Here is a 26,567-nt window from a genome sequence, read left to right as displayed (position 1 = left end):
TAATTAAATTCGTTGCACTTACTTAACCGGCAATTATCTAAAATCGCATGTCATTTGTTGCATAGTTTGAGGAAGTCTTAAAAGTTAATAAGGCAATTGTATAATTAAATATACAGGTTAATATTATACCTAAGAAGGCACTTGTAGTTCATATTCGCAGTGGTTGTATAAATTTGCTTTTAAATCTGTTGTATTTTTTAATTACGAACAAACTTTGGCGGTGGAAAATTACAAGATAAATAATATCTCACAAACTTTGGTAAGTTTGCTTACTTGGTAACGTTTGCTTACAAAAGCAGTCTAACAACTCAAAAGTAAACTTCGGGGAATTATCTAAAATATACAGTTATTTCGAATTATAGGCGGAAGATGAGCAAACAGATTTTTAGCCGTATAAAAACTCGTTAAGTTTCCCAAAAAGATTAAATACGGTTACATAGGGGATGCAAGATCACGAACTCAATTCGGCTCGCGGGCGGCGGCTGTGTCCAGATCGAGATAGGACCGACTCTGCCTATAATTCGCAAGTGATTTAGTCACGAGTGTAGCTCGTGTCTAGTATAATTTGACACTGAATTATAAAGCAACTACAGGATAGAATGACAATCTTAAACTGGTTTCTCTGAGCTTTTGTGAATGACAGACGGACTGGTGTAACATTTCAGTATGCGATTTTTTCGCCCGAAATTACTGCAGCGCCGTGATACGATCTAAATTGAAAAATCGGATGTTTTCGCAGGCGTTGTTTTTGAGCTCCGTTTGCGGATGAAGAATTTTGGGTTCCTAGTTGGATTAACGGTCAGTTTCTGCTGGGTTTTGATTGGCTGTCTGTGTGCGCCGCGAAAATTGGATTTTTGCACAAAAAACGAACATTTATTTTAGGAATACGTCAAATAAATGTATTTTATGCATAGGTATATCAATACCATGAAGTGTTAGTACATAATTATAAATGATGATTAGGTACATAAGTATTGTTTACGCCTCCTTATCTCCAAAATTAGGTCCCTTTATGCCGGCTTTGCTACCAATCCAATGAGAGGAGGCCTGTGCCCAGCTGTGGGTGTAGGTGGGTGTAGGCCATATACAGGCTTAATTATTTATTTAATATTTTGTATATTAATAGACTAAGCCGTTGCACAAAATTATCAAGTAGTACGCTTACTCTTAGTCGTACTTAGGCGTATGCATTGCATGGCACAGTTTATGTTACTTTCCAAATTAAATAACCGTTTCTTACTTTATTACGAGTAAATAGCTTTATTTCTATTATTTTTATCGTTTACGAATACAGAGAAACAACAAAATAAATAAGAACCCATTAACTGGACCATTTTGCCCTCCTGTGTATTTTATTGATCCCATAAAATGCAATTTAGTTGTTGCTATTAGAATCACATAAAAATTTAATGTCCTATTAGCCAAACAAGGAAAACTTGTCTCGAGAAAATTGGTAAAATGTTTGTAGATGAGATAAAAAGGAGACAAAGGACAATTCCTCAGCGCAATTCTATTTTCGGCGTTATCTTTAAATAAATATTATATGTGTCTAATACCTTTAAACGAGCAATTCTTGTTTATTTATTTATTTATATATATATATATATATATATATATATATATATATATATATATATATATATTTCGGGGATCTCTGAAACGGCTCTAACGATTTTGATGAAATTTGCTATATGGGGGTTTTTGGGGGCGAAAAATCGATCTAGCTAGGTCTTATCTCTGGGAAAACGCGCATTTTCGAGTTTTTTTATGTGACACCCAGATATTTATCTTAAATGTGTTTACAAAATATAAGTAATGTGCAGGGGGGCCATTTTGACTGCGGGGAAATTTCAACTAATCGAAATATCTTCCATGTTTTACATTATTAACTAGAGTGAAAAACATCTTTTTCGCTTTCTGGTTCTCGCACTCAAGTTAATTAATAACGTAAAACATAGAAGATATTTCGATTAGGCAGTTGAAATTTTCTCGCAGTCGAAATTGCCTCCCCCTATGTGTTGTATGTAAGAAAATGGCCGTTAAGGACGCTTACCTTGCGATCCCTTTTGTTTATATTGTAACACTTGATTCAGATTTAACAGTTTGTTAAGGTTTTGATATTACCTTGACAATCGTCTTGATGATTGGCGTGATATCACGCACGATTTTCACTTCATTTCGCATGCACCAATCAGCGTGAGCGATCTTCAAAGCTGTATCGAATTAAAACCGAATTCGAGACACATTGTTAAATCTAAATCGGGTTCTTGTGTTCCTGCTCGGATCCCTTTGTTAGGCATAATTATTGAAAGTCATAATGTAATGATTGTCATATTATCATTAGTCATAATTCTGAAACTGTTAACTTTTCAGGATTTTCGTAAGGTTATCCTATAGTTAGGTTAGCTTAGGTTTGTTTTAGGGCAGTCCTGAAAAGTGACGCGTTTCTGTAAAAAACCTAATTATGTTTTAATTAGTTATACAGGATTTTGACTCTTGGAGACCCTATACAGTCATATCTAAGGATAATTTGATTAACTATATTATTGTAATCTTTTAGTTATGACACTTAGAGACATTTACACTTCTAAATAATTTTAGATTATAGTTTTTGTATCTTTGTGTTTTTTTTTTCAATACTATTATTATAGTCTTTTTTGTAATTCGACATTTAGAGACTTTATCTCTATGTAATACTTTGGTTTGATTTGATATTTGCGCCTTAGTTGTATTTTATAATAACGCCTTCAGGGTGCTGTTGCGTCTGCCACGCTTCTGCAGCGCGTCAGGCATGTTCGCGGACGCGCAGGTTGACAGTTTCTCTGCTACAATAAGAAAGCGTGCCGCCGCGACGCGTCGCAGAATGCTTGACAGTAGCAACAGTATCCTGAGTGTGATAGCGGGTAGGCTCGATAGTAGCTATATGCAGCACTGGTCGAACCTGCACCGTTCCTTAGCTCCCTATGAAATGTAGTAGGTAGATAGGGTAATAAGTTAATTTTAAGTACTAACATAGTCTAATTTACAAGCTCCTGCATGTACATGTTCGACTAACATATTATGGATTTTTTGTGGTCCGAAATAAATGATTTTTATTTTTATTTTTATTTTATAATTGTTGATGTGTTTTTTTTGCTGTATGTAAATTCCATGTTGACGTGTAAAAGTGCCCTTGTGGCCTTGCTGAATAAATGTTGATGTTTGATGTTTTTATGTCTAACGAAAATGCGTACAAACAATAAAGTACTTACATTATAACTTAAAAACTTTTTGTGAAACAATAGACTGCCGTATTCGAACTTCAAGATATTCACAAGAAACGACACGTACTAGATCCATTCTAGATACGTTATAGTTTCGATTTCAACTAGTTCTCTTTTGCAGCGAAATTCGGGCTACCAATGTCACTTTTACGATAGATCGTGTTAGATATCTATTAGATGTGAATTAGATCTCTAAGTAATATCTTGTGGAAATCGTTCAAGAGTATGTCCAGAATCGGAGATGTAAAATTTGACAGGTTAGATCTTAAATATATCGTTATCTTGGCGATGTCTAAAAGATATCTAATAGATATCTATTACAAAATCCGAATCGGGCCCAGAGACCCGTTCCTGCTGCATGACAAATGTTCAGAATTCCTGAACATATCAGGAAAGTCCTGACGTTTGGTAACTGCACCGATACCGGATTTATTCCTTTACATTTTATTTCCGGATCGCGGTCGTGCGGCGACGATAGCGGTTTCCATACCCGGATAAAACGTAAAATATAAGTATACAGAGGAAATCAGGACTTTTTAAAATGGAAGTACTTATATGGTGTGGAAATAAAATGATTGTATTTAAAGATACGAGTATGCTCCATCACGTACCTACATAATAGGCTACATGACAAATTTTTTTTTATGGTATCAATCGATCGGGTTTGTTTTTAGGATCAAATGTCTATATGGGACCCATTGCATTAAAGTAACACAAAAGTCAGAAATTGTACTCAAAGTCCGACAGTCGCACTTCACTCGCGAAACGCCCTATACAAAACGGCCAGAGGCCGTGACGTCATCGCCCATCTTGTAGTATGGACAAAACAAGAAAATTGCGTTTTTGTCGGTGAAATATTATTTATGTATATAGTTGCTATACAATATTTTTTTGGATGAAATGTAAGGAATCGAATGGTACCCTTACTTTTATCGTTTTTGGAAGTTAAAAAAAACTTAAATTTTGAAACTTTCAGGTCCTGTATTTTTGCAATTTTTCAATATTTTATTTTAATATCCACATTATTGTGATAAATTGCTCGTTTGCTATCTATTTTACTAGATTTTGTTATAAAATTCAACATATTATGTGTCATCATCCCTATTATGTGTACAATAATGTACATAAACAAGCAGATACGTTTGCGAGCGATATATATTTTTTTAATGAAAAGAAAAATTGAAAAGTGTCAGTTAAGAGGGATTGGATCAGTGTTCCTTAAGGTCACAAGTTCGAATCTTGCCTGAGGCAATAAATTTACCCATTTTTTCTTCAATTTAAAAATGTCTATAGTGTTTCGTCACGTCACGCTAGAGTAGGTAGGCCGACACAGCATACTATGTCATCTAAATCTTATTATATTCAGTAGGTATTCATTATATGGGGCATTATCTATGAAAAGGGACCTTATTGTCGATAGCGCTTACGCCGCACAGCGTCGCGCGGCATTGTATTTATATCGGAGCATCCGTTAGTAATGGCGTAAGCGCCATCGACAATAAGGTCCCTTTTCATAGATAATGCCCCATATAATGCCTAAATCAAGTAATTTTCGTGAGCACGCAAAATATCGTTTTATCTTCGTCGTGTCGGCAAAAAAGTTATTTTTAACTTGTACTTACTTTGATAACATTTTCGCGAGTTGTTCGTCAAAGAAAATATTATTGAATAACGCTGTGTTTACATTTTGGTACAGTCAATGTCAAAGATATGTTTAAACTTTTGCACCTAATTCCTTTGTAAAAAGGCGAAAAATTTAAGCATATTTAGCTTTGACGTTGACTGTACTTAACGGCGGATGTCTGCTTTTTAGTCCCCGACTAATTAACATGTCAACACAGAGAGTTCGGCACCGCATTAATTAGTAGGTAGAGTCTGTGCGGAAAGAGAAGAGTCGTGGAATGTATGGGGCCCAATACATTCCACGACTCTTTCCGAACAGACTCTATAGCAGCCTCGTTAATAATGGCGTAAGCGTCTACCGCCATAAGGTAACTTTACCCATAGAATGTCACATTTATTCTTAAAAGGTACCTAACAGCTTGCGATTCTGTAAATTTGTAAGCGTCCATAGGCTCTGGTGGCCGCTTACCATCAGGATCACGCTTTTTGCCACCGCCGAATTAAAATATTTTTTTAATGTGCCGAAAACGATCCATGCAGCTTAAAAGATGACCCACGCTAGACCGGGCATGGCCCGGGCCGAGGTGTCCAACATGTAATTTTCTATGACGGCTGATCGGTGATCACGTGGTGCTTTCCATAGAAAACGAATCGCCGGAAGCTCCGGCCCGGTCTAGCGTGAGTCATCGTTAAGAGTCACACGAACGAAATTGACATGAACTGTTAAAAATTAACATGAAATATTAAGAGCCAACAGGAGTGGACATTTCTCCATACAAAAGTACTCCACTGTTTCCTCTGTGGGTTTTGAAGCTACAGCAATGATTTTTTCAACACAGATTAATATTGTCAATATCTGTGTCGGACCGTTTTGCTTTTTTTGATATTTTTGTTCTTTAAGGCGCTAGAGCCCCTCAAAAATGGCCAAAATGGCTTAATTGACTATGCCGCAATGAGAGGCGTGGTATTCAAAACTGATATCAATTAGTCAAAAAAGCAAAACGGTCCGACACAGATAATTTTATAATTATTTACATTTCCAAATTTGGTTACGATTGCTTAAGTTTTGTGTAGGAGGAAACAGTCGAGTACGAAACCTAGATTTTTGAGATTTTTACGCAGGATTTTCGCCTTGTCCTTATCGCACTAGTTTTAGGAGCCGCTTCCGATAGCGAGACGGGTATATTTACCTAAAATATTTAAATCTCAGCTCCTGTTTCGTCTTAAAAGATGGCTATTCGGTCACGATCCTTATAAACAGACAACAGGTTAAGCCATTACATTACAATTCAGGTAATAATATAGCAATCACGTAGTAACTGCTTATTAATTGAGACATTGTTGTAATTAATCAAGAGCTACACCGAAGGCATAATTGCCCTAAATTCTGGCAACAGGTCAAAAGAGCCGCAATGTCACATTGTTTTTGATAGCTAGTAACATTACAAATGTAATAAGTCATAACTAAACCCTGTTAGAGTCTGTGCGGAAAGAGAAGAGTCGTGGAATGTATGGGGCCCAATACATTCCACGACTCTTCTCTTTCCGAACAGACTATCAAAGCGGATTCGCACTACGTCCGATCCGAATCCGATCCGTATCCGTGAAAATATGATCCGAAGTAGCCGTAGAACTATTTCTATGGTAATTTACGCACTAGATCCGTCAGATTTCTTTCCGAAATCGGATCCGAAGTAGCCGTAGATCTATTTCTATGGTAATTTACGCACTAGATCCGTCAGATTTCTTTCCGAAATCGGATGACAGAGTGCGTAAATTACCAAAGAAATAGTACTACGGCTACTTCGGACCATATTTTCACGGATTCGGATCGGATTCCTGATCGGACGTAGTGCGAAACCGCTCTCAATGTTGCAATTCATTGAAAATAAGAGATAGTAAAACTAAAGCTACCTACCGTAGGACGTATTCACCGTTGGTGCCCAAATTCACCCAAAATATTAAAATAATAATTTACAAAGAAAGAAATGTCCATTGAATTCACATAATTATAGAAATTATACTGAAACTTATTTCAAATCCTCTACACTGGCGTTATTCATGAGTTTCATGACGGGTGCTAACTTAATCAGTTGATGATCGTCGTTTGTCCCTATCTGTCGTTATGCCATAGAGAGGGACAAACGACGATCATCAGCTGATTAACTTAGCAGCCGTTTATGAATAAGAGGGTAAATGTTTAATAAAAAACAGGTTATAGTGTTTAAAGACGGCCGCACCGGACCGCAACCTTAGTGCTGTGCGGTCAACCTTATCTCTTTTTCACTCTCACTTATAGCTGCGTCCTTAACGGACCGGACGTACGGCGGACCACCTTACACACTATCGAACGTGCGCTGGACTGCACCAAGTGCGGTCCGGTGCGGCCGTCTGTAAACACTATTTTATATTGAATTATGAGATATATTAGGTACTTGGTCAACCAGATCTTGACAGTAGAAAAAGGCGGCAAATTTGAAAAATGTAGGCGCGAAGGGATGTCGTCCCATAGAAAATTTGAATTTGCGCCTTTTTTTACTGACAAGATTTGGTTGACCAGCTATAAGTATTGATAACGGGGCGCGGTTTGCACGTTAGCAATGTCGAAAACCGTTATTAAATAAAGCCGAATTGCGTTCAGCTCAATTATGTTCACCTCAGTGTCTCAAATGGTATAATTACTATGATATTGTTATGCCATACACATTCATTACTATCCACGAAGCGATCATTATTATCTATGTACAAATAGTTTGATTTTGATTTAATATTACACGCAATGTATCTCGCACGCACTAGAGTCACACAAACTCTCTCGCTCTCATTTTTAAACTAAGTACAATGCTTAAATTACTTACATGAAACTAGGCATTCAAATTTACTTAAGAGCCAACAGGAGCTAAGATTTAAATATTTTAGGTAAATTTACCCGTCTCCCTAACGGAAGCGGCTCCTAAAACTAGTGCGATAAGGACAAGGCGAAAAATCCTGCGTAAAAATATCAATAATCGAGGTTTCGTTCTCGACTGTTTCCTCCTCCAAATCGTAACCAAATTTGGAAATCTAAATGATTATGACATTATGACTGTGTCGGACCGTTTTGCTTTTTTGACTAATTGATGTCAGTTTTGAATAGCACGCCTCTCATTGCGGCATAGTCAATTAGGCCATTTTGGCCATTTTTGAAGGGCTCTTCGGGAAAAACAAAAATATCAAAAAAAGCAAAACGGTCCGACACAGATATTGACAATATTAATCTGTGTTGAAAAAATCATTGCTCTAGCTTCAAAACCCACGGAGGAAACAGTCGAGTACGTTTGTATGGAGAAATGACCACTCCTGTTGGCTCTTAACAGTATGTCTGGTAGTTTTCGTTGGTAAAAATGATAGGTACACAAAGAAATTAGAGCGAGTAGAGGTTATACATATTTACATACAAAACTTCTTCTAAGGTTTTAATATACTAAATAGCTTATGAAATAGAAGTATAGAACCTAAGGTACACATTTGTACCCATTTTGGTTTTGATGTAAACATTTAGATAAATGACACAAAGTAACATGTGTTTATTTCTAAACAAGGTAATTAATTTGACTAAATAACCCCGAGAAATAACCAGATTGACTTTCAACAGAGTTTCAACCACATACATGTTATGAGCACGAATAAAATTAAGCTAACATTATTGAATTCACGTTTTAAATTGAGAAAGAACATTCACTTGAATGAGCCAATCAGCGACGTCCGATTTCCAAAGCTTGTTTAGAGTCCTGTTATTGGCTGGAATTTTAATTAGAAATTTAGAAGACCGATCACGTAGAAAAGACGGGAGAAATCCGAATAATGAAACGTTTTCAGCTTAAGGATGTGATTTGAGAGGAATGGAATAAATAACACACTCTGACAGACTAATTAACAAAACAATGGAAACGTTTTATTGCAGATTTTTTCTGATTTCTTATAATCAACGTAGGTAAATAAGAATTAAGCGCATCGACATAGCACTTTAAAGTGGCTAGCAACGTATACCTACCTAGCTCGAGTCTGTTCGGAAAGAGAAGAGTCGTGGAATGAATTGGGCCCCATACATTCCACGACTGTTCTCTTTCCGCACAGAGGGCCTACCGCGAACCACGTTGGACGTGTTGCCTTCCTGTCACACTTACGTACGAATTTACAAGTGCGATAGAGAGGCAACACTTCGAACGTGGTTCGCGGTAGGCCCTCAGACTCTAGATTATCGACTGACGCGTTCTTCGCACGTCTCTTGCGTGATTCAAGATACTCGGATTGCGCGTTTTTGCTTCGAATAGGAGGTTATCAGTTCTGTCATGCCAATCGCTAATGTTCCGTAGCGAAGGAAACGCAACTGTCACTGTCACACTAATATGGAAGAGTGATAGAGAGACACAAAGCGATTCGATGGCGAAGCGTAAGCGGTTGTCATCTTCATTGGCTAGGTCACCTGATTTGAAATTATGAAACGGCTCTTTAATAACTTAAAACATAACGTAAAGCATGTTTATAATACGTTTGTAGTTAATACATAATAATAGTTTATAAGTATTTATATATAAAAGACTTAAAAGTTAGTAAGGTAAACGTACTGGTGCTCGACGCGGTCCCAGTATATGTTATCTTGAAACTTAAGTCATTGTCAATAGAGGCGACAGCAGGGTGTCATCTATTGAACATTAGCATGTCGAGAACTAGTACGTTTACCTTAGTAGTAGACTATAAAATTAGTTGCATTTATTTGAGACCGACAAATACCTACTTGACAAATTACAATCTAGCTTTCATTACAAAAGTTACTCTTAAATTAAAACTGGAAAGTTAAACTTTGATCTAATGAAAGACAGTCGCAACAAGGGCGCTTCAGCGAAATCTTAAAAGTTAAATAGCTCTTTTAACTTTAGATTAAACTAAACAGGGTCGGTGATTGCGGTGGCCGTTAATTTAAGTGTCGGCCATCGAAGTTATAATGGGCTCTTTCGATCTTATCCTATAGAAGGGAAATCGGTGACTATTTTTAGGGTTCTTGGAGTTTGGGCACGTTCGTCAGTTCGTCACCATCTGTCACTAGTTGCCGAAGCACAGTTTCCAACAGAATATCGGATGCCCGGATCTGGGCACAAAGTGCAAAATGAAAGTGTCCCAAAATGTCCATATAATAGTTATTTTCGATACAAGTGCGAAAAAGAGGAAATTCGAAACGAGTAGCGAAAAATTAAAACACGACCGAAGGGAGTGTTTTAAATCGACACGAGTTGCGAATTACCTATTCGCACGTGTATCGAACAACGTTTTACAGTACATATGGCACTTTAAAGTTTCGACATACGCACGAAAAGTGCTATTTTACGCACTAGTGCGGAAAAGTAGCCCCATATGTACTGTAAATATATTTTACAGTACATATGGTGCTACTTTCCCGCACTAGTGCGTAAATAAGCACTTTTCGTTGCTATGTCAAATATTTAAAGGGGCATATGTACCTACTGTAAAACGTTGTACGATACGCGTGCGAATAAGTAATTCGCAACTCGTGTCGATTTAAAACACTCCCTTCGGTCGTGTTTTAATTTATCGCCACTCGTTTTGAATTTCCTCTTTTCCGCACTTGTATCGTAAATAACTATTTCGATCCTTCCATTTCGTTACCGTCATACAAGGTCTGTAAAAAATGGTAACGGACTGGAAAAAAATCTTGGGACTTTTTTTCTCCTATTACTTACTTATTATCGAAATAGCTCGTGATTCTGAGTAGAAATAACATGAAAATATCCAAAGTAAAAAAAAATAGTGAAAGTCGAGTTCATAAATATGTATTAATTTTTTCACCATATTGCAATGGATTAGATACTCTATAAACTTTAAATAAAATGGCTCGGTAACATAGTTTTCGCTTGTATCAAAATTGTGGAGACTTCTTTTAGGTTTACGTATTGAGAACTAAAAATACAAACTGTTTTGACAATCATCCACAGGATCCAATTTTCAGAAAATTTCCAACTGCCATTTAAACTTGAATGAAGCTAAGCAGACTCCGAAGGGGTTTCACGGGTTATTAAGTGGGATTGCCATTTTTCATGTCTCCCGTATCTCGTGACCCAGTTGGGTGTCAATTTGAGATGGTGTCAAAAATAGGCACTCCCGTTTAATTTGAATAAATAATCATCTAGTACCTATTATATAGAATATTATTTAAGGAAATTAAACAGATTGTTTGAGCAAATAAATAATTATGATGATAATTATTATCTAAACACAAGCTCATATTGTGTAGATTTTTTAGAAAGGTTGTGTGTAAGTAACCTCCCGGATTTTGTGAGACTTTCTAATTAAAGTTGCCAATTTTCTAGACGAAAACTTTACTAACCTCAACAATGTATAATATAGCCGTACAATTATAAAGAAATGTGTATAATTTATATCTTCTTCATGAGGAATTTTGAACAATTTACAAGAATAACTTGTAAAAAACTTTGGAAATTTTGGAAAGTTTCTGGCACATAAGTACAATCTCGGCTGAATACCTTTAACCTTTCATATAATCGTAATCGAAAATCGTGGATTCAAACTTCGGTTCTCCTGTATACAGCAGAAAATATCGTACCCGATTTTTTTTTAAAGATGACTGAAAATTCGTTCAGCAACCTTATCATTCATAGACAAAAGGCTAATGCTATCTCTTTCTTTCCAGAACGCCTCAACGTCCTCTACGAGCGCAACTGGACCCGGCTGGTCCACGAGCAGCTCCGCAAGTTCGAGTCATCCATCGTGGCGGCGGCACGACAGGCGCCTGACGTACAGCCTCAGGAGTTGGCGCTCGACACCAAGTGGACGTTCTCTGGCGCACTCATATACTGCATCACATTGATTACAACTATAGGTCAGTCATTTTGATACCTTGAGGAGCTTGGAGTAAGCGATAATTTAACTGCATGCTCCAGTTTAATGCAGGCCTTAAAAGGTGGTCCATTTGTCAAAGAACTCAAAGTTAGGTATAAAGAAAGAGTTACAAAATAAGAAGTCAAAAACACTTATAGTTTGTCCATGTCCGTGTTTGGAGTTGACAATCTCAGGAGCACGCGCTGGCCAAGTAGACGTTCTCTGGCGCACTCATATACTGCATCACATTGATTACAACTCTAGGCCAGTCATATTGATACCTACCTTAATTCAGGAGCTTGGAGTAAGCGACAATTTTACTGCATGCTCCAGTTCAATCCAGGCTCTAAAAGGCGATCTACTTGTGTTTGTTCTATGTGTTTTGAAAAGCGAAATTTATATTGAAATATTAATTTATAGCAGGTTTAAGTTCGCTGAATTCGTTACTAAGCTAGTCAACAACACTAAGCATCAATCAAAGTAATTTGACACAGGAATAAAGCTTTTAAGTTGAGTAACCTAAAATTATTGTGGCAAGTAATATTATCGTAGAATAAACTTGCTCAATAAATCACTGTCTCATGTTGTGACAGCGGACTAAGTTAAATATAGAAGCAAATCTATCAACAATTCAGAACACTATTGGATTTATATGTTTTCACCACACCAGCCAGGAAAGGCTTACTTTGCACTTCAAAAACTGATAGCAAAGTTGCATTTTATTCACATGTGAGGCAAAGTAATCAAATGCTAATTTTGAGTTGTTATCTTAGGTTTGCTGGTAGAATTGACTTTTAAATGATGATTGTGGATGATAAATGTTTAATAACATTCATTTGGATTTGATTTTGTTTGATATATTACATTTAATATTTGCTTCGGGTTGGTGTGGTGAAAAAATTTGTGTTTCACTCGGGGGCAAACTTTGTTTAACCCTCGTGCTTTGAAACCCTCGCAAGCTCGCAACGCTCAAGATTCCATTGTTCGGACCACTCGCTACGCTCGTGGTTCAATTTTGCAATCTTTCGCTTGCTCGGGTTTCATTATTAGCACGAGCGGTTAAACAACAACTTTGCCCCTTGTAAAACAAATAACTATTTTAAAAGAACTTTAGTTACAAGTTTTAGACGCCTCCAAACATCTTGTCCTACTCTCCCCTCTTATCTAGGTCTCATCTGATAACATATTTAGTTTGATAATCATTACAGCATTTTACTACGATTCCCATTTTTTTGTCAAGATGTTATTTTATCTTGTGCCTAACGCCTTCTGCACGCAAACAGCACACGGCGCGGCGAGCGGCAAATTAACGGCTCGGCCACGACATTGAGCGACTTGCGACAGCGGCAGCGATAACTATAGGTTACCACGGTATAGGTAATGAAAGGTCCGATCGCTGTGTCTTCCTCCAATCTATGGTTATCGCTGTTGACGTCGCAAGTCGCTCAATGTCGTGGCCGAGCCGTAAGGCCGTTCATACATTTGGTCGAGCGCAAAGTATGAATGGCCTTGATTTGCCGCTCGCTGCGCCGCGCGCCGCATGGGTACAGTCTGCGGCCTCAAGGGTAAGCATTTGTAACTACAGGCCCCGTGGGATAGGAAATGTAAAGGGTAAGCCTTTTCCTAAATATGGAACACTAAAAGTAAAATAAAAAAAATGTGCATAACTTTTTGCGCTTATTTTTGCATTCATTATAAAGAAAGTTTCTTTCCAGGTTACGGTAATGTGTCACCCCGCACGGCGGCCGGCAGGGCAGCTACCGTGGCGTACGCGGCTGCCGGTGTGCCGTTGACTCTGGCGTGCTTGGCGGGGTTGGGCGCGTCGCTGGCACGGCTGGCAAGGGCTGGCTGGCTGAGTGCTACAAAGAAGAAGGTGCCGAATACGTGGAGAAAAGAAGGAGAGGTGAGGTTGACTTGCGAACGACTAGTGTTACGATATTTATTTGAAATGTATACAAGTTGAGACGATAATATTGGCTATGGACGAATAAAAAACTTAAATAAACAAATTCTCTGTAATTACATTTAAGTAGGTACATCAATAAAGTTTTTTTTATACTTTTGAACCGTTTTTAAATCAAAAGGATATCCGCGTAGCTCTGCAACATTTTCATTTTCATTTTTTGTTAGTCATTCCTGTAAATAAAAAAAGTAAAACGCGGGCTTTTACGGCCACGGACTGGACGCACGCGACCAGCGGCATGGCAAGCGGCAAATAAGGCCGTTCATACATTTGGCCGAGCGCAATATATTATGAATGGACTTGATTTGCCGCGCAACCTTACAGATATTTAATTTTTCTCAGATGGAGAACCACTTCCAACTCCACGAACAGCAACGGTTACTACCGCAACCTGCCGAGAACAACCAGTACACGTCGTTCCCAACGCGGCGGCCTGGAACTGTCCGGGCCAGAGCTGGAGAGAGGGGACAGTACTCCCAGGTGTTCGAGAGAGCGCCGCCCAGCCCTAAGTCTGCTACGCTGGGTCGCGTCAAGCGCAGTGCCTTGGCTGATGGTGAGAACCTGTATAAACCTTTTGCATGCATCTATGATGATAGTCTGGAAAAATTTATAATGGAAGCGGGTGTTTTTTAATCAGATGGTCCGAACGATTGAAGACCTCAACTCTTCTAAGTTTTGCTTAGTGGTAACATACGCGATGAACAGAACCCGATGGAGGATTATAGACGCCAATTCAAATTGATGATCGCGATCTTCAGTCATTATGTAGAAAAAGGCAGACATACCCTATTTTTCATAACTTTATATATAACAAATTAATTATTGAACTCAAAATTATTTGAATTCTGATGGTTAATATCATAAGACTTACCTATAGCTTCTAACAAACTAATTATCTTCCTACAGAACCTCACACATCATCAGCACTACAAACCCAAACGCTAGACCGCAAACGGACTATGGGCAACATGAAGTGCCTGGCCACCGTCCACGGGCACAGTCCAGGGCGAGGCCGGGGTCGGACTATCCAGAGGCCGAGAGGGGCCGTCATTGAACAGCTGATAGCTGAGGAGTGTGGGGATCTGCCGATGAACAGGAGCCAGGAAGATTTGGAGGACTCGGAAGATCCTGATGAATCGTGAGTATTATTTCTCTAAAATTTCATCAGGGTTATTTTACAAATCCTAAGTAGGAAACCTCAGATGATAATATTTGTAATGAAATGACTATTAGAAAGTACTTTGAACGTTGTATGAACCATCAATTTTGTGTAATCGAGCAGACTTTCAATTTACTCTATTTATACACTCTCTTATATTTATTTATTTAATTTTAATCTTTATTGCACAATACATGAAGGTACAAATGGCGGCCTTAATGCCTTAAGGCATTCTCTACCAGTCAACCAATGGGTCAAACCAGAATGATTAAGTAGGTGCAGTGTCTTTTAGAGTAAATTAATTTGAAAACAAGACTGTCATTATGAATATAAACTTACTCATACCTATACTTAATACAAATAAACCTACATAGATACTATACATATATATTATAAATACATAGTGTGAATCATTAAGTTGACGAAGAGGAAAGTTTGTCAAGGAAATACTTGAGCAGCATGCGCTTGAATATGAATTTGGTCTTATTTTTTTTTCGATGCCCTTTGAGAATTCTATTTCTACATCGGTATCCTACATCCCCATATTATTTCAATTTTCAGAATATGCCCCCACGACACCCCATCACGAGTGCCTTTGATCTGGAAGGACGACAAATCCAAAAGCTGCGCCGTCCCAAGCAGCAGCGCCAGCGGTCAGCACATCAACCACGGGATCGAGCACTGCCACGTCCCCGTCAGCATCGTGCTCTTCCTCCTTCTAGCATACATCTGTGTTGGGGCCGCCATCTTCTCCGCTTGGGAAAACTGGAGCTTCCTCGACGCTGCTTACTTCTGCTTTATAGCTCTAGCCACCATCGGCTTCGGAGACTTCGTCCCAACAAGTTTCCTAACAGCCAAGCACACAACAGAAAATTCAAAAAGCGAATACATACAGATGATCGCCTGCTGTGCGTATCTGGTTTTTGGACTCATACTTATAGCGATGTCTTTTAGTCTGCTTCAAGATGAAGTTGTAGCTCGGTGTTCACAAATAGCAAATAGTCTAGGTTTGTCACGACAATGACAGTACGAGAAGAGCGATTGTAGCTCTACAGATAACCATCTTAGAATGTTATGATCGTTCTTGTAAGGAGGAATTAAGTTAGGGTCCAAATTACATATATTTACTTTCTTTATTGGATCCGTTTTCTGTACTGTTATCATTGAATTGTATGCGTATTTAAATTACAATGAAAGGTAAAATATTTTTCTCATATCTGTCTACATGTAACGCTGAAATTATTTAAAAATTCGAAACTTTTTACGGAATTTGTACTCAAAAAATTAAAAATGGTGTTGGTGGTGTAAATAATGTAAAAACTATTTATAAAAGCAAGGCTGAAATTGTAATGAAACAATAAAATTGTGTTGAACAGTGTCTGCATTTTATTTAATTCACTTTACTGCAGGTGATTAAGACGTGGCAGCGAAAAACACATTGCAAATAGTATACACCTTTTCTAAGTACAGTCAAACCTGGTTAAGGTAGAACTGGATAAACGAGAAACCTCTATTAGCGAGAGATATTATAAGGTCCCGTCATTTTTGCCCTAGATTACCTCTATTAGCGAGAGATACAAACCTCTTTAAGAGAGAGTCGTTTTTCCAGTTCAAACCTCTATATTAGAGAGTTTCTCTCCCTTGGCCTCTATAAGGGAGAATCCTGAGAGTAATTATTATCAGTTGTTTTTGATACTTTCTTATTTTCGTGGAACTAATGCGCACGTGGTGCATCTGACCATTTTTTTTTATTGTTTATAAAAAAAGGTTTGTCTCTTAGGTCATTGTTTTCGATCCTTTTGAGAAAAACAAATGTGGGTCGTAAATCGATATTTTCGATCAAACTTGCTCAGTGCCTACGCATTGATTGTGTAGAATGGTTGAACACAATCTAAGAATTTCTTAATGAAAAATAAGTGTTAACGATAAAAATGGCAATCTCTTTCGAGAACGGGAATTCACGAAAAAAAGGTTCACAGTAAATTTGGCTATTACTAAAATTATCGAATAGGTAAGTAATTTTAGTAATAGAACATATCACTGTGACTTATTTTTCAAACCTGTCTTAGAAGCGAGGAATCTCTGATTCCTTACCTCTAAGAGTGAGAAACTCGGATTAGAGAAAAACCTCTATGAGCGAGAAAAATATACTGGGCCCTTGAGCTCTCGCTTATACAGGTTTGACTGTAAATCTATATCGAAATACATTATTGTGTGTACTTAAAAAAGGTATTTTTTCCCAAGCTTCGACTCGATATGCGGATAAACAGAGGCGCGTTGCGTGTAATATTCCCTGATGGGACCGTGAAATATGCGGCAAAGGATTAGAGAAGGGGTTCGGCCACAGTGGATATGTTTCGAATCAGTAGGGCGAAGACCACATTTTAAAGATTCCATTTTACAAAAAGAAATAGAAAATTCGCATACTACGAGTAATACTTGTCACGGTTCGATACACTGAGGAAAATTCATCCAAATGCTATTTTTCTTTCTGTTTGTTACTTAAATATACCAATTCAAAGCCATGATCGAAGTATTGCCCAATACTTCAGTCTAAAAATGATCTTAGGCCTAAGAGTGTATAGTTTTACAGCTATTTGTTAAAATGAGATAATGATAGTCATCTCACATTCTGTAGTAATAGCTGTGTCCCTACTTACGTAAGTAAAACTTACAAGTATATCTTAGGCCTTGCTGTCCTAAATCTCCCTGGTAAGACACGAGGTCCAACGTGAGCAGTGAATTATAGGAACAGGCTAAAACATGGGTCACCCATTACAAGCTATGTTTACCGATCCTGGTCGGGATCGAAATGCGATCCCGCCAGGGACCTTGGACAGGTGCTTGTTAATTGCTGCTTATTTTGTTTACCTATAAAGGTTTTCCTTTTTTAGCGTTCCGTACCTCAAAAGGAAAAATTGGAACCCTTATAGGATCACACGTGCGTCTGTCTGTCCGACCATCCCCCCCCCCCCCCCTTTATCTCCGAAACTACTGGGTCTAAAATATAAAAAAAATACACAAAATAGTTCTTTACTTATAGATGACAGGAAAACTTAGTAGAATTGTGCAGTTAAGCGTGAGTTGGACTTAATGTACGGAAGGAACCCTTGGAACGCAAGTCTGACTCGCACTTGGCCGGTTTTTTATAAAATAATGTTCGTAGAATTAACTTATCCATTTTTTGTATCGCAAAATGTGAATGGAGGTGGACAGGTCGCGAAAATTAGCTGACTTAGCGAATAATACAGCCTTAACTTAACTGTTAAAATTAGAATTAGGTATCTTTCTCCTCTTAAGTTAACTTGCATGACATACAATGTACATCTGGTCTCCCGCGATACAGGCCTAGCCTAGTGCGGGGACTCCTGGAATTTCGGCATGTCAATTTAGTTATGCACAACTCTTACCAGTAACTCGTGTTGTAACCACTGTTGTATCCTTTCCGTGCAATAAAATATATTTTTATCTTTATCTTATCTTTACTTCCACTTACGGTGACTGACTGTCGAATATGCAAGAGTGATAGAGAGGTTAGATAACAAAATTTCGACGCTCTTGTTTGCGTTAGACCCTTATAGATTGAGACTTATTGTGGGAGTGGCGCCCCCTACGCAGACTTTCGCATAATTTTAATTCCCTATTCGTGTTAATTATTCAGAAGGTAGGCAGGATGTCAAATTATTAACACGTTCGCCGGCGGCAATTCATTTTTGCATGCAAATTGAAACCGACACTCGGGAAAATTTTATTGATATTCAAAACGAAATTTTCACGCTTCTGAAACTGCGGACCTACTGTGTGTCAGAGATAAAGATTTGGGTCAAACATTTTTTTTGTATGAGTCAATTTTACGCGAATTTCCTGTGGACATCATAAAGTACACAGGGGAAAATGGGGTAAAACCGAGACCTTAAGTGAAGTGTTCAATAAAAAACATGTTTTTAGAAAAATCTAATAAACTCTAGCAGAGGCTTGGCCAAGGTGACAACCGCCATCGAATCGCTTTGTGTCTCTCCATCATTTTTAGGGTTCCGTACCGAAAGGGTAAAAACGGGACCCTATTACTAAACCTCCGCTGTCCGTCCGTCCGTCCGTCCGTCCATCCGTCCGTCTGTCACCAGGCTGTATCTCACGATCCGTGATAGCTAGACAGTTGAAATTTTCACAGATGATGTATTTCTGTTGCCGCTATAACAACAAATACTAAAAACAGAATAAAATAAAGATTTAAGTGGGGCTCCCATACAGTAAACGTGATTTTTGACCGAAGTTAAGCAACGTCGGGCGGGGTCAGTACTTGGATGGGTGACCGTTTTTTTTGCCTGTTTTGCTCTATTTTTTGTTGATGGTGCGGAACCCTCCGTGCGCGAGTCCCACTCGCACTTGGCCGGTTTTTTCCATATTAGTGTGAGAGTGACAGTTGCGTTTCGTTCGCTACGTAGCGTTAGCGATTGGCATGTTGTCTACGGGGCCTAGTTCCTGTTACTCGTAGGTATCCAACTTTATCCTTATCGGCGTAAATATAATATTGTAATGAATATTGTTACAATATTCTTTAATACTAGGCGTAGAAGCTAATATTCACATATAAATAGGGTTAAATTTTTTTTATCAGAAGTAGACTCCATTAACATTTCAATGTTTAACAAAATCAACGTAAAATAATTATTTAAAACTCGTAAAAAATATATTTTTTTGCTGCACGCCGAGGGTGCAGTCATTTTATAAATTCAATTCAATTCAATAAGCCTTTATTTAACAATCTTATCAACTATAGTTTTACAAAATATAATAGAACATGTTATTCCTCTTTTAAGTTGAACAAAAATAAAACTATATATTACTCTATATTTACGCTGTCAGACATCGGAGTCAAGATTGTCTTGCTTTCCAGCATAGGCCTCCCCCAAGTACCTCCACAGTTCCCGATCATGTGTTTTCCTCCGCCAAGATATGACTTCATAGCATAGCTATGGCATTTTATAAATAGTACCTAATAAGTGTAAATAAGTACAGAATGGAAGAGAAAAACATTTTATGCCGACCCCACATAATGTAGGATAAGGGCAGGAGGCAGAAGAAGTGTAAATAAGTACACGCGAGAATTGTAATTATACTAATTATAGTTTAGCTGACATTTTATTTGACAGTTCCTGGCACATAGATTTTAGTGATTTAAATAACCTACAGTTAACCGCATTTAAAGTTGAGTTAACTACCCACTTATGTAACTCGCCACACGGAAGCCACCTAAAAGTAATATTTATGAAATACGAGTAGGCAACTAGCAAACGACCAAATGTACGGACAAATATGAGCGAAATGATTTTTCATATTTCGGAAGCCATAACTTTAAAAATCTTATCTTGATCTGATTTTGTTTTGACAAATTAAATCTGACTCAGACCAAGTTATAATTTGTGAGCGCGAGATGAGCTTTCAGTTATATCAACTTAATATCAAAACTAGCTTGCATTTTTAAAGTTTGAAGTTATCTCCAGGTAGGTAACTTGTAAACTAGTTACGGGATCTCAAAATATCCCCATCGCCTTTCACGCATTAACTTGAAACTTTTGAATGCAACCTTTGGCTTCAAAGTTCCTCTTCGGTCGGCCCGATTCGAACAATGCTTATAAGAAGTCACACCGATACGATACTGATCTGTCAGTGTCAAAAGTGACGTTTTTGGTTGAAGCAATATGTCACTTTTGACACTGACTGATTAGTATCGTATCGGAATCAGATCGGACAGCTAAAACTCGAATTGGCCCGCCTCTCTGTAGCAATGAAGTGGTCTTACATAGGTTTACAGTCAGTTATTTTGGAAACGCGGGGGGGTGGGGGGAGGGGTTGGAATAATAACTTTCTAATGTCTGTTTTACCTAGGTTTTGCTCTCTAGAGAAAGCATTTAATGTCCCTCTTCTTTCTGAATTTTTTTACTTTTTCTTTCCGGTTATTTTCTCATTATCGACGGGTAACAGACAAGACCCGTTCTGAGAAAACTGCAAAGTAATTTCCAGCTTTCAAAGGCAAGTTTCAGTAGTTACTACACTTAAAACCTGACTTAGTGCATCAAAGTTCAGCACTGTTTATTAATACGTGGCTTAGAACGGCGTCGGAGGTCTAGGCTGCTATGATATGACTATGATATGATGACTATGGCTATGATAATAATTCTTTCGCTATAATAATAATTCTTCCGCTTTGATAATAATTCTTCCGCTATAATAACAATTCTTCCGCGATAACATAAAATCAAACGTCGACGATGCATTACTCACTGCTGAAACCTGCAACAAGTCTAAGGTTAGTCCATAAAATAATTCCTGGAGGCTGCGACCCTGAACAATGAGGGACACGACATAAGGAGGAGGGGGGATGATAATAAATGTATAGGATGTACTAAATTCGGGCATCTGTCATCTGTTCATCAGGTGGATGTCAGAGTGAGCAGGCCAGCAAAACTTTTCGATTGGAAAAAAGTAATGTTAAAGTACGAGAAAAGTGCTGAAGTTGCCTTACTTATAGAAGGCTACGTTTCGTTTCTCTCATAATTGTGGTCCATTTTTTGGGTCTAGCTCTTAGTCTATTCGCCATAGGTTGCATTCAAAGTTTTATTAAGTTAGCGTGTCAAAGGCAGGTGGCGATATTTGGGCAAACAGCGGCTAACTAGTTTGAACAAGTTACGCGATTGAAACTGGTGTTTAATCTGTCAGCTTGCTGAGTTTTAATATATTAAGAGCTGGGAAGAGACTTACGGCCCGATTCGAACAATGCTTATAAGAAATCACAGCGGTACGACGACGAAAAATTACGTTTTTTGGTTGAATAAATGTCACTTATGACTCTGTCATATCGGTATCGTACCGCTGTGAATTCTTACAAGTAGTGTTCGAATGGGGTCGTAAGATTTTGTGGGATAAATTATGTGCAGGTATGTTGCGTTCAGAGAGATGAACGCCTACGTAGAAATTAAATAATTTACCGGCGAAAATTGACAAATGATCACTTCCCACACGTTTTCCCATAATTTCATTTGGGGCAATCATCAACCGGCGTGAGCAACGTTTTGCGTATTTTGCCGATATGAACAAGGCAATATTAATTTTATCAACTAAACTGCGATAATATGACTACCTACCTATACCTACCTACACACTCAGCGCGCGAAAAAAAAATTAACCCCCTTATTTATAAAACTTGATGGGCTTAATTTAGTTAATTTAGTTTTATCCCTTTCTTACAAATACATAAGTCAAAATGACAGATAAGGACAAACGATTATTAGCTAAATGAGGTTTGTAGCGCGTTTATGAATAAGGGGGTAATTCTTTTACGATTTATTTGTTATTATTTTATGTTGATATTGTAAACCATTCAAAATTTAAAATTCGATAAGAAATTTTTCGAGTCATTTTATGATAAAACGATTTAATACTCGTACTTTCTATAATTATTTTACTTAACGTTTATATAATCTTTGCAAAGTTCCATCGATTGAAAAATCATTGCAGAGGTCTTCATTATAGTCGTCAGGTCACTGATTCTATATCTATCTCTTATTAAAGAGCACAGATATAAAGATTAAAGAGGATAGTAATACCTACTGATAGTTATTTTATAAACAATTATGATTATTCCTGATCCGCTCAAATAGTTTTCCAATTCCGCAATAGAAAAGTCTTTATTACGACCCCGAACCAAAAGGGTAGTATTACTAATAGTAATCTCCAATTTAGGTCAAAATGAGTATTGGAGCGCACAATGTTGGACGGATCACAATGGGCCCAATCCTGGCCCCCGATTGATCCGTGTATTTCCTAATGCCGACCGATCCCACCTCAATAACAACGTCTTTTTATGCTACAAATGTGGACAACAAAAGTCTTGGAAAACGTACGTGTTTCTTTGCATGGCTACGTTATTGTACTTTGAAAGGTTTGATTCTTTACACAGTACATATGGTGCTACTTTCCCGAACTAGTGAGGGAAATAGCACTTTTCGTGCGTATGTCGAAAGTTTAAAGTGCCATATGTACTGTAATACGTTGTACGATACACGTGCGAATAGGTATTTCGCCACTCGTTTCGAATTTCCTCTTCTCGGCAGTTGTTTCGTAAATAACTATATGTTGTGCATGTACAGAAACAGCACAGCTCAAGAATACGTAGATAAAGATTTTTTACTGTGCATATTGCTGATAATTTAAACAAACGTTTTCGCTTGTATATCAAAGCGAACAATTATTAGCCAAAACTAGTTTTTACCAATAAGGCCTTGCGTGTTGCGGATGACTTATGTGTAAACAAACATTCTGTACCTCAGGTGGATGAGCTTTCGTCACATTGTGACGAAGCGTGCGCTGTGGATCTGAGTGTGTGTTTTTTTTAATTGGTTAATTAAGTATTTCTTATGATGTATAAGGCCTTACGAAAAATCTAGTTTTACTAGTGAAAAAGCGTATTCACTGAGGCGATACGGAAAAGTAGATTAAACTAGGCAAAACGCGTTTTCAATTAATCTGATTTTTACAGTAACATATGTACATCATAAGCTGTGAATTATGTTGAATTTAGGTATGTATTTCTTTCATTAGGACACGTAATATTTTTAACATAAAAAAAATGTAGTTCTAGGTACTATACTCGTACATCGCGATCATATTTTATCTTATCAACCAGAGAGCACTGAAAATATTTACTAAGTCAAACCCTAAGTGAATCGAATCAGTGCAGCATAAAAAAGCAGAACCCAATAAAATAAAACAAGGTCATTGAATAAACTCAACTAACTACGGAACAAACGGCACAGTTTCTCCGGGCACAAATAAAAAGTAAAACTCTTTGTTGTCCGCTTTTGGGAGTGTGTGCTAATGAATTCCATTGTCGGAGCACAAACACAGCTTCACTTTCCATTCTCATTGACAACCCTAGGGCAACAGTTTGCCACAGACTAAAAAAGGACGCCAGTAAACAACAATGGTTCTGTAATTTTCCAAGCGCGTGCAAGTAGTCCATCTACTCTGTGACGTTGACACAGGGCTGAGGTAACTTACAGGGATCTTGTTAAACGTGTCTTTTGTAATTTTACTAAAAGGGACTCGAGCTCCACATCTATATGTTAATTGTGATTTTGTGCACCTTGCTCGGGCCCGGGTAATGTCACATGTTGAGAATTAACCATGAGACGTAGCCAAATAGTACAGGGCCTTTACAGTGATTGCTATTACACCGAAATGTACTTTGAGTAAGAGCATTTATACGTGTACACATTTGGTTAATTTACTATGAATATAAGTAACAGTGAGTATTAAAAAGCCGCGTATTACCTACCTATACAATGTACGGACTGTGTGTCATTTTAATATTACATGTTGTCATTTTTTTAATGATAGGATGAAATGTAAAGAAAGTTTAATTTCATATTCGTGTATTTTTTTATTCAAAACTAAGTTTTGTCCAAAAATTATCAATATAAATAATTATTAAAAATCATCCAAAAGTTTAACTTTACCCTAGTTATCCATTTTAAGTGAATTACTTCGCTTAATTATTCTCACTTCAACCTATTCATAAACAATCACAAATATGCATCGTATATAGACGCTAAATTCAAACTGAATTGGCTATCAAAGTTCATAGCAGAATTCGAATATTTATATTTCGGAAGCATACCAAATACCAACATAAAAATAAAATGGCAGTACATATATCAATATTCCTATTGGTTGCGCAACCACTCTACGTGTCAATATTTATTTGTATGTAAAAGCTACATTTTAATGGAACGCTTTAGGTTTATATTGAACTAGTGACCCGCCCGCCTTCGCACGGGTTAACAAATTATACATAAACCTTCCTCTCGAATCACTCTTTTGTTTTATACTATGTAGTAATTTGGTTCATGGTTTAATCAAGGACTAATGCCATAACAAAATTAACACAGAAAGTAGACTATAATATTCAAGGGCAGACGACAACAATCAAAATCATAAAAGGTTAAAATCGGCTTCATAGAAAAAAAAAACGAAAACATGACAAATTTTCATTTATTTTTAGTTGTATATCTGTACGCTGCAACTAATAACAGTATAATATTCGTGTGAAAAATAGCTAGTGGCCGAGGTATCTCACGAACAAATTAAAATATAAATGTATATATTTAAACAGCGAGTATATTTACGGAGTAACTGAGATGAAAATTCAAAACCCGCTGGATAACCATATCTTCCATTTTGCGCGGCACAACATAATTCTCTTTTGTTTTCTTCTAACTTACCTACTACCTGGTTAGTTTGAGTTAGAAACTTAACCCTCCCGTGCTTGCTATGCTTTTGGAATTCACTGAAAGTCTTGTGCGCTCAATCATTGTTTATTCACATGACTCTGTCAACTACAGGAAACTCGGAAACTTCTGAAAGGGTTCTTTATAGAAAACTTTCCAAATAGCCTTTATGTTGAGGCTTTTGTGTGGAAAATGTTTAAAGTGTGCGCAGGTGAGTTGAAGCAAATACGGAAGGGATTAAAGTGAAAATGCATAACAAAAATCGAAGGTTAAGGTTTGGTTCTTTTTTTTATCTAATACGAGTATAGGTATAATACCTACTTTAAACATGTTTTCATTAAAGTGAGAATTGAGTTACATGTGCTAAATAATTGTGCAGAATAGGGAACAGTCTATCCACCAAATTATTTCAAAAGCTGACGAAATATTACAACACCTAAATTAAAATCGGCCCTTTATTATATATGCCGCTACATTATGCGGTGTGTGTGCATTCATCATGACACAGGTAAAACTTACTCTTAATTTTCCATAGAAAACGTTTGACATAACCGCGTTAGTTTCCAGCCTCGCGAGCCTGTCGGACAATGCTGAAATGCGGCGTTTTGTGATTCTCCACCGGCTTGAAAAAAGGTCCCTTTATGTAAGGCGAGAATGTTTACGTTTAAAATATGCGGAGCCGGGGTTATCTGAGTAAGTAAATACTTTTAACAAAGTTGCTTACAATTTCGCTGTGGCGATACTTTTCGTGTTTAGACGTTGTGGGGCGTTGAGCTGTTAATTTGGATGATGTTTGTTTGATTTGGGTAGACAACAATGTTTATAAGTACGAGAACGGAAATTTTAATTAGGCGATCAAGATCCTTTTCAGACCCAAAACAATCTAAACTCCGAGTGTGGTAGAAGGTCAATCTCCAAGATTTATTTTAATGTTGTAGGTATGGTACACCTAGGTCCACAAATATATGAATACGTCTCCATCGTCAAGGCGTTAGAGTGCGTGTTCAGATATTTTTGAGCTCCTCGGCCGCTCCTATATATCTGATGGCGACTGTACTTTTTTGTAGATAAATAGACGAAATTGAATTTCTACTGCTTACAAAAAAAATAAACCCATTAACGAAATACTTGAGTCGTAGGTATTCATGTCGCAAAGGAACTTATCCATAATGCTACAGAAATACGCGGAGTCCGCAGAAGCCGGTGCAAGAAAGAGTCCGGCGGAGGCAAAGGCCATTAGTATTAATAACGCAAGCGTTCGGTCTCATTAAACTCAGTGGACTGGCGCGTTCTACTTGGCGCTGACATACATGTCAACTTTTTGTTTTTTACAATACATTTGGTGCTGCATTACGACACCGGTGCTATAATAAGCA

At 37.6% G+C, this 26,567-nt stretch overlaps 1 protein-coding gene across 1 annotated transcript in view; it reads left to right on the top strand.

Moving 5' to 3' along the window:
- LOC134652821 (potassium channel subfamily K member 18-like) overlaps positions 1 to 16,279 on the top strand; it is a 236,122-nt gene extending 219,843 nt beyond the window's left edge. The window contains exons 3-7 of the mRNA XM_063508001.1: positions 11,593 to 11,781; positions 13,496 to 13,683; positions 14,086 to 14,296; positions 14,650 to 14,881; positions 15,464 to 16,279. Of these exons, the coding sequence (XP_063364071.1) occupies positions 11,593 to 11,781; positions 13,496 to 13,683; positions 14,086 to 14,296; positions 14,650 to 14,881; positions 15,464 to 15,926 (1,283 nt within the window). The 3' untranslated portion in view covers positions 15,927 to 16,279. The remainder of the gene's footprint in view (positions 1 to 11,592; positions 11,782 to 13,495; positions 13,684 to 14,085; positions 14,297 to 14,649; positions 14,882 to 15,463) is intronic.
- Positions 16,280 to 26,567: the final 10,288 nt, after the last annotated feature.

Source organism: Cydia amplana, chromosome 12 (assembly GCF_948474715.1).
Source record: "Cydia amplana chromosome 12, ilCydAmpl1.1, whole genome shotgun sequence".
NCBI classification, from domain to species: Eukaryota; Metazoa; Arthropoda; class Insecta; order Lepidoptera; family Tortricidae; genus Cydia; species Cydia amplana.
The sequence above is the reverse complement of the archived record's forward strand: the minus strand, read 5'-3'. Positions and strand labels throughout refer to the sequence as shown.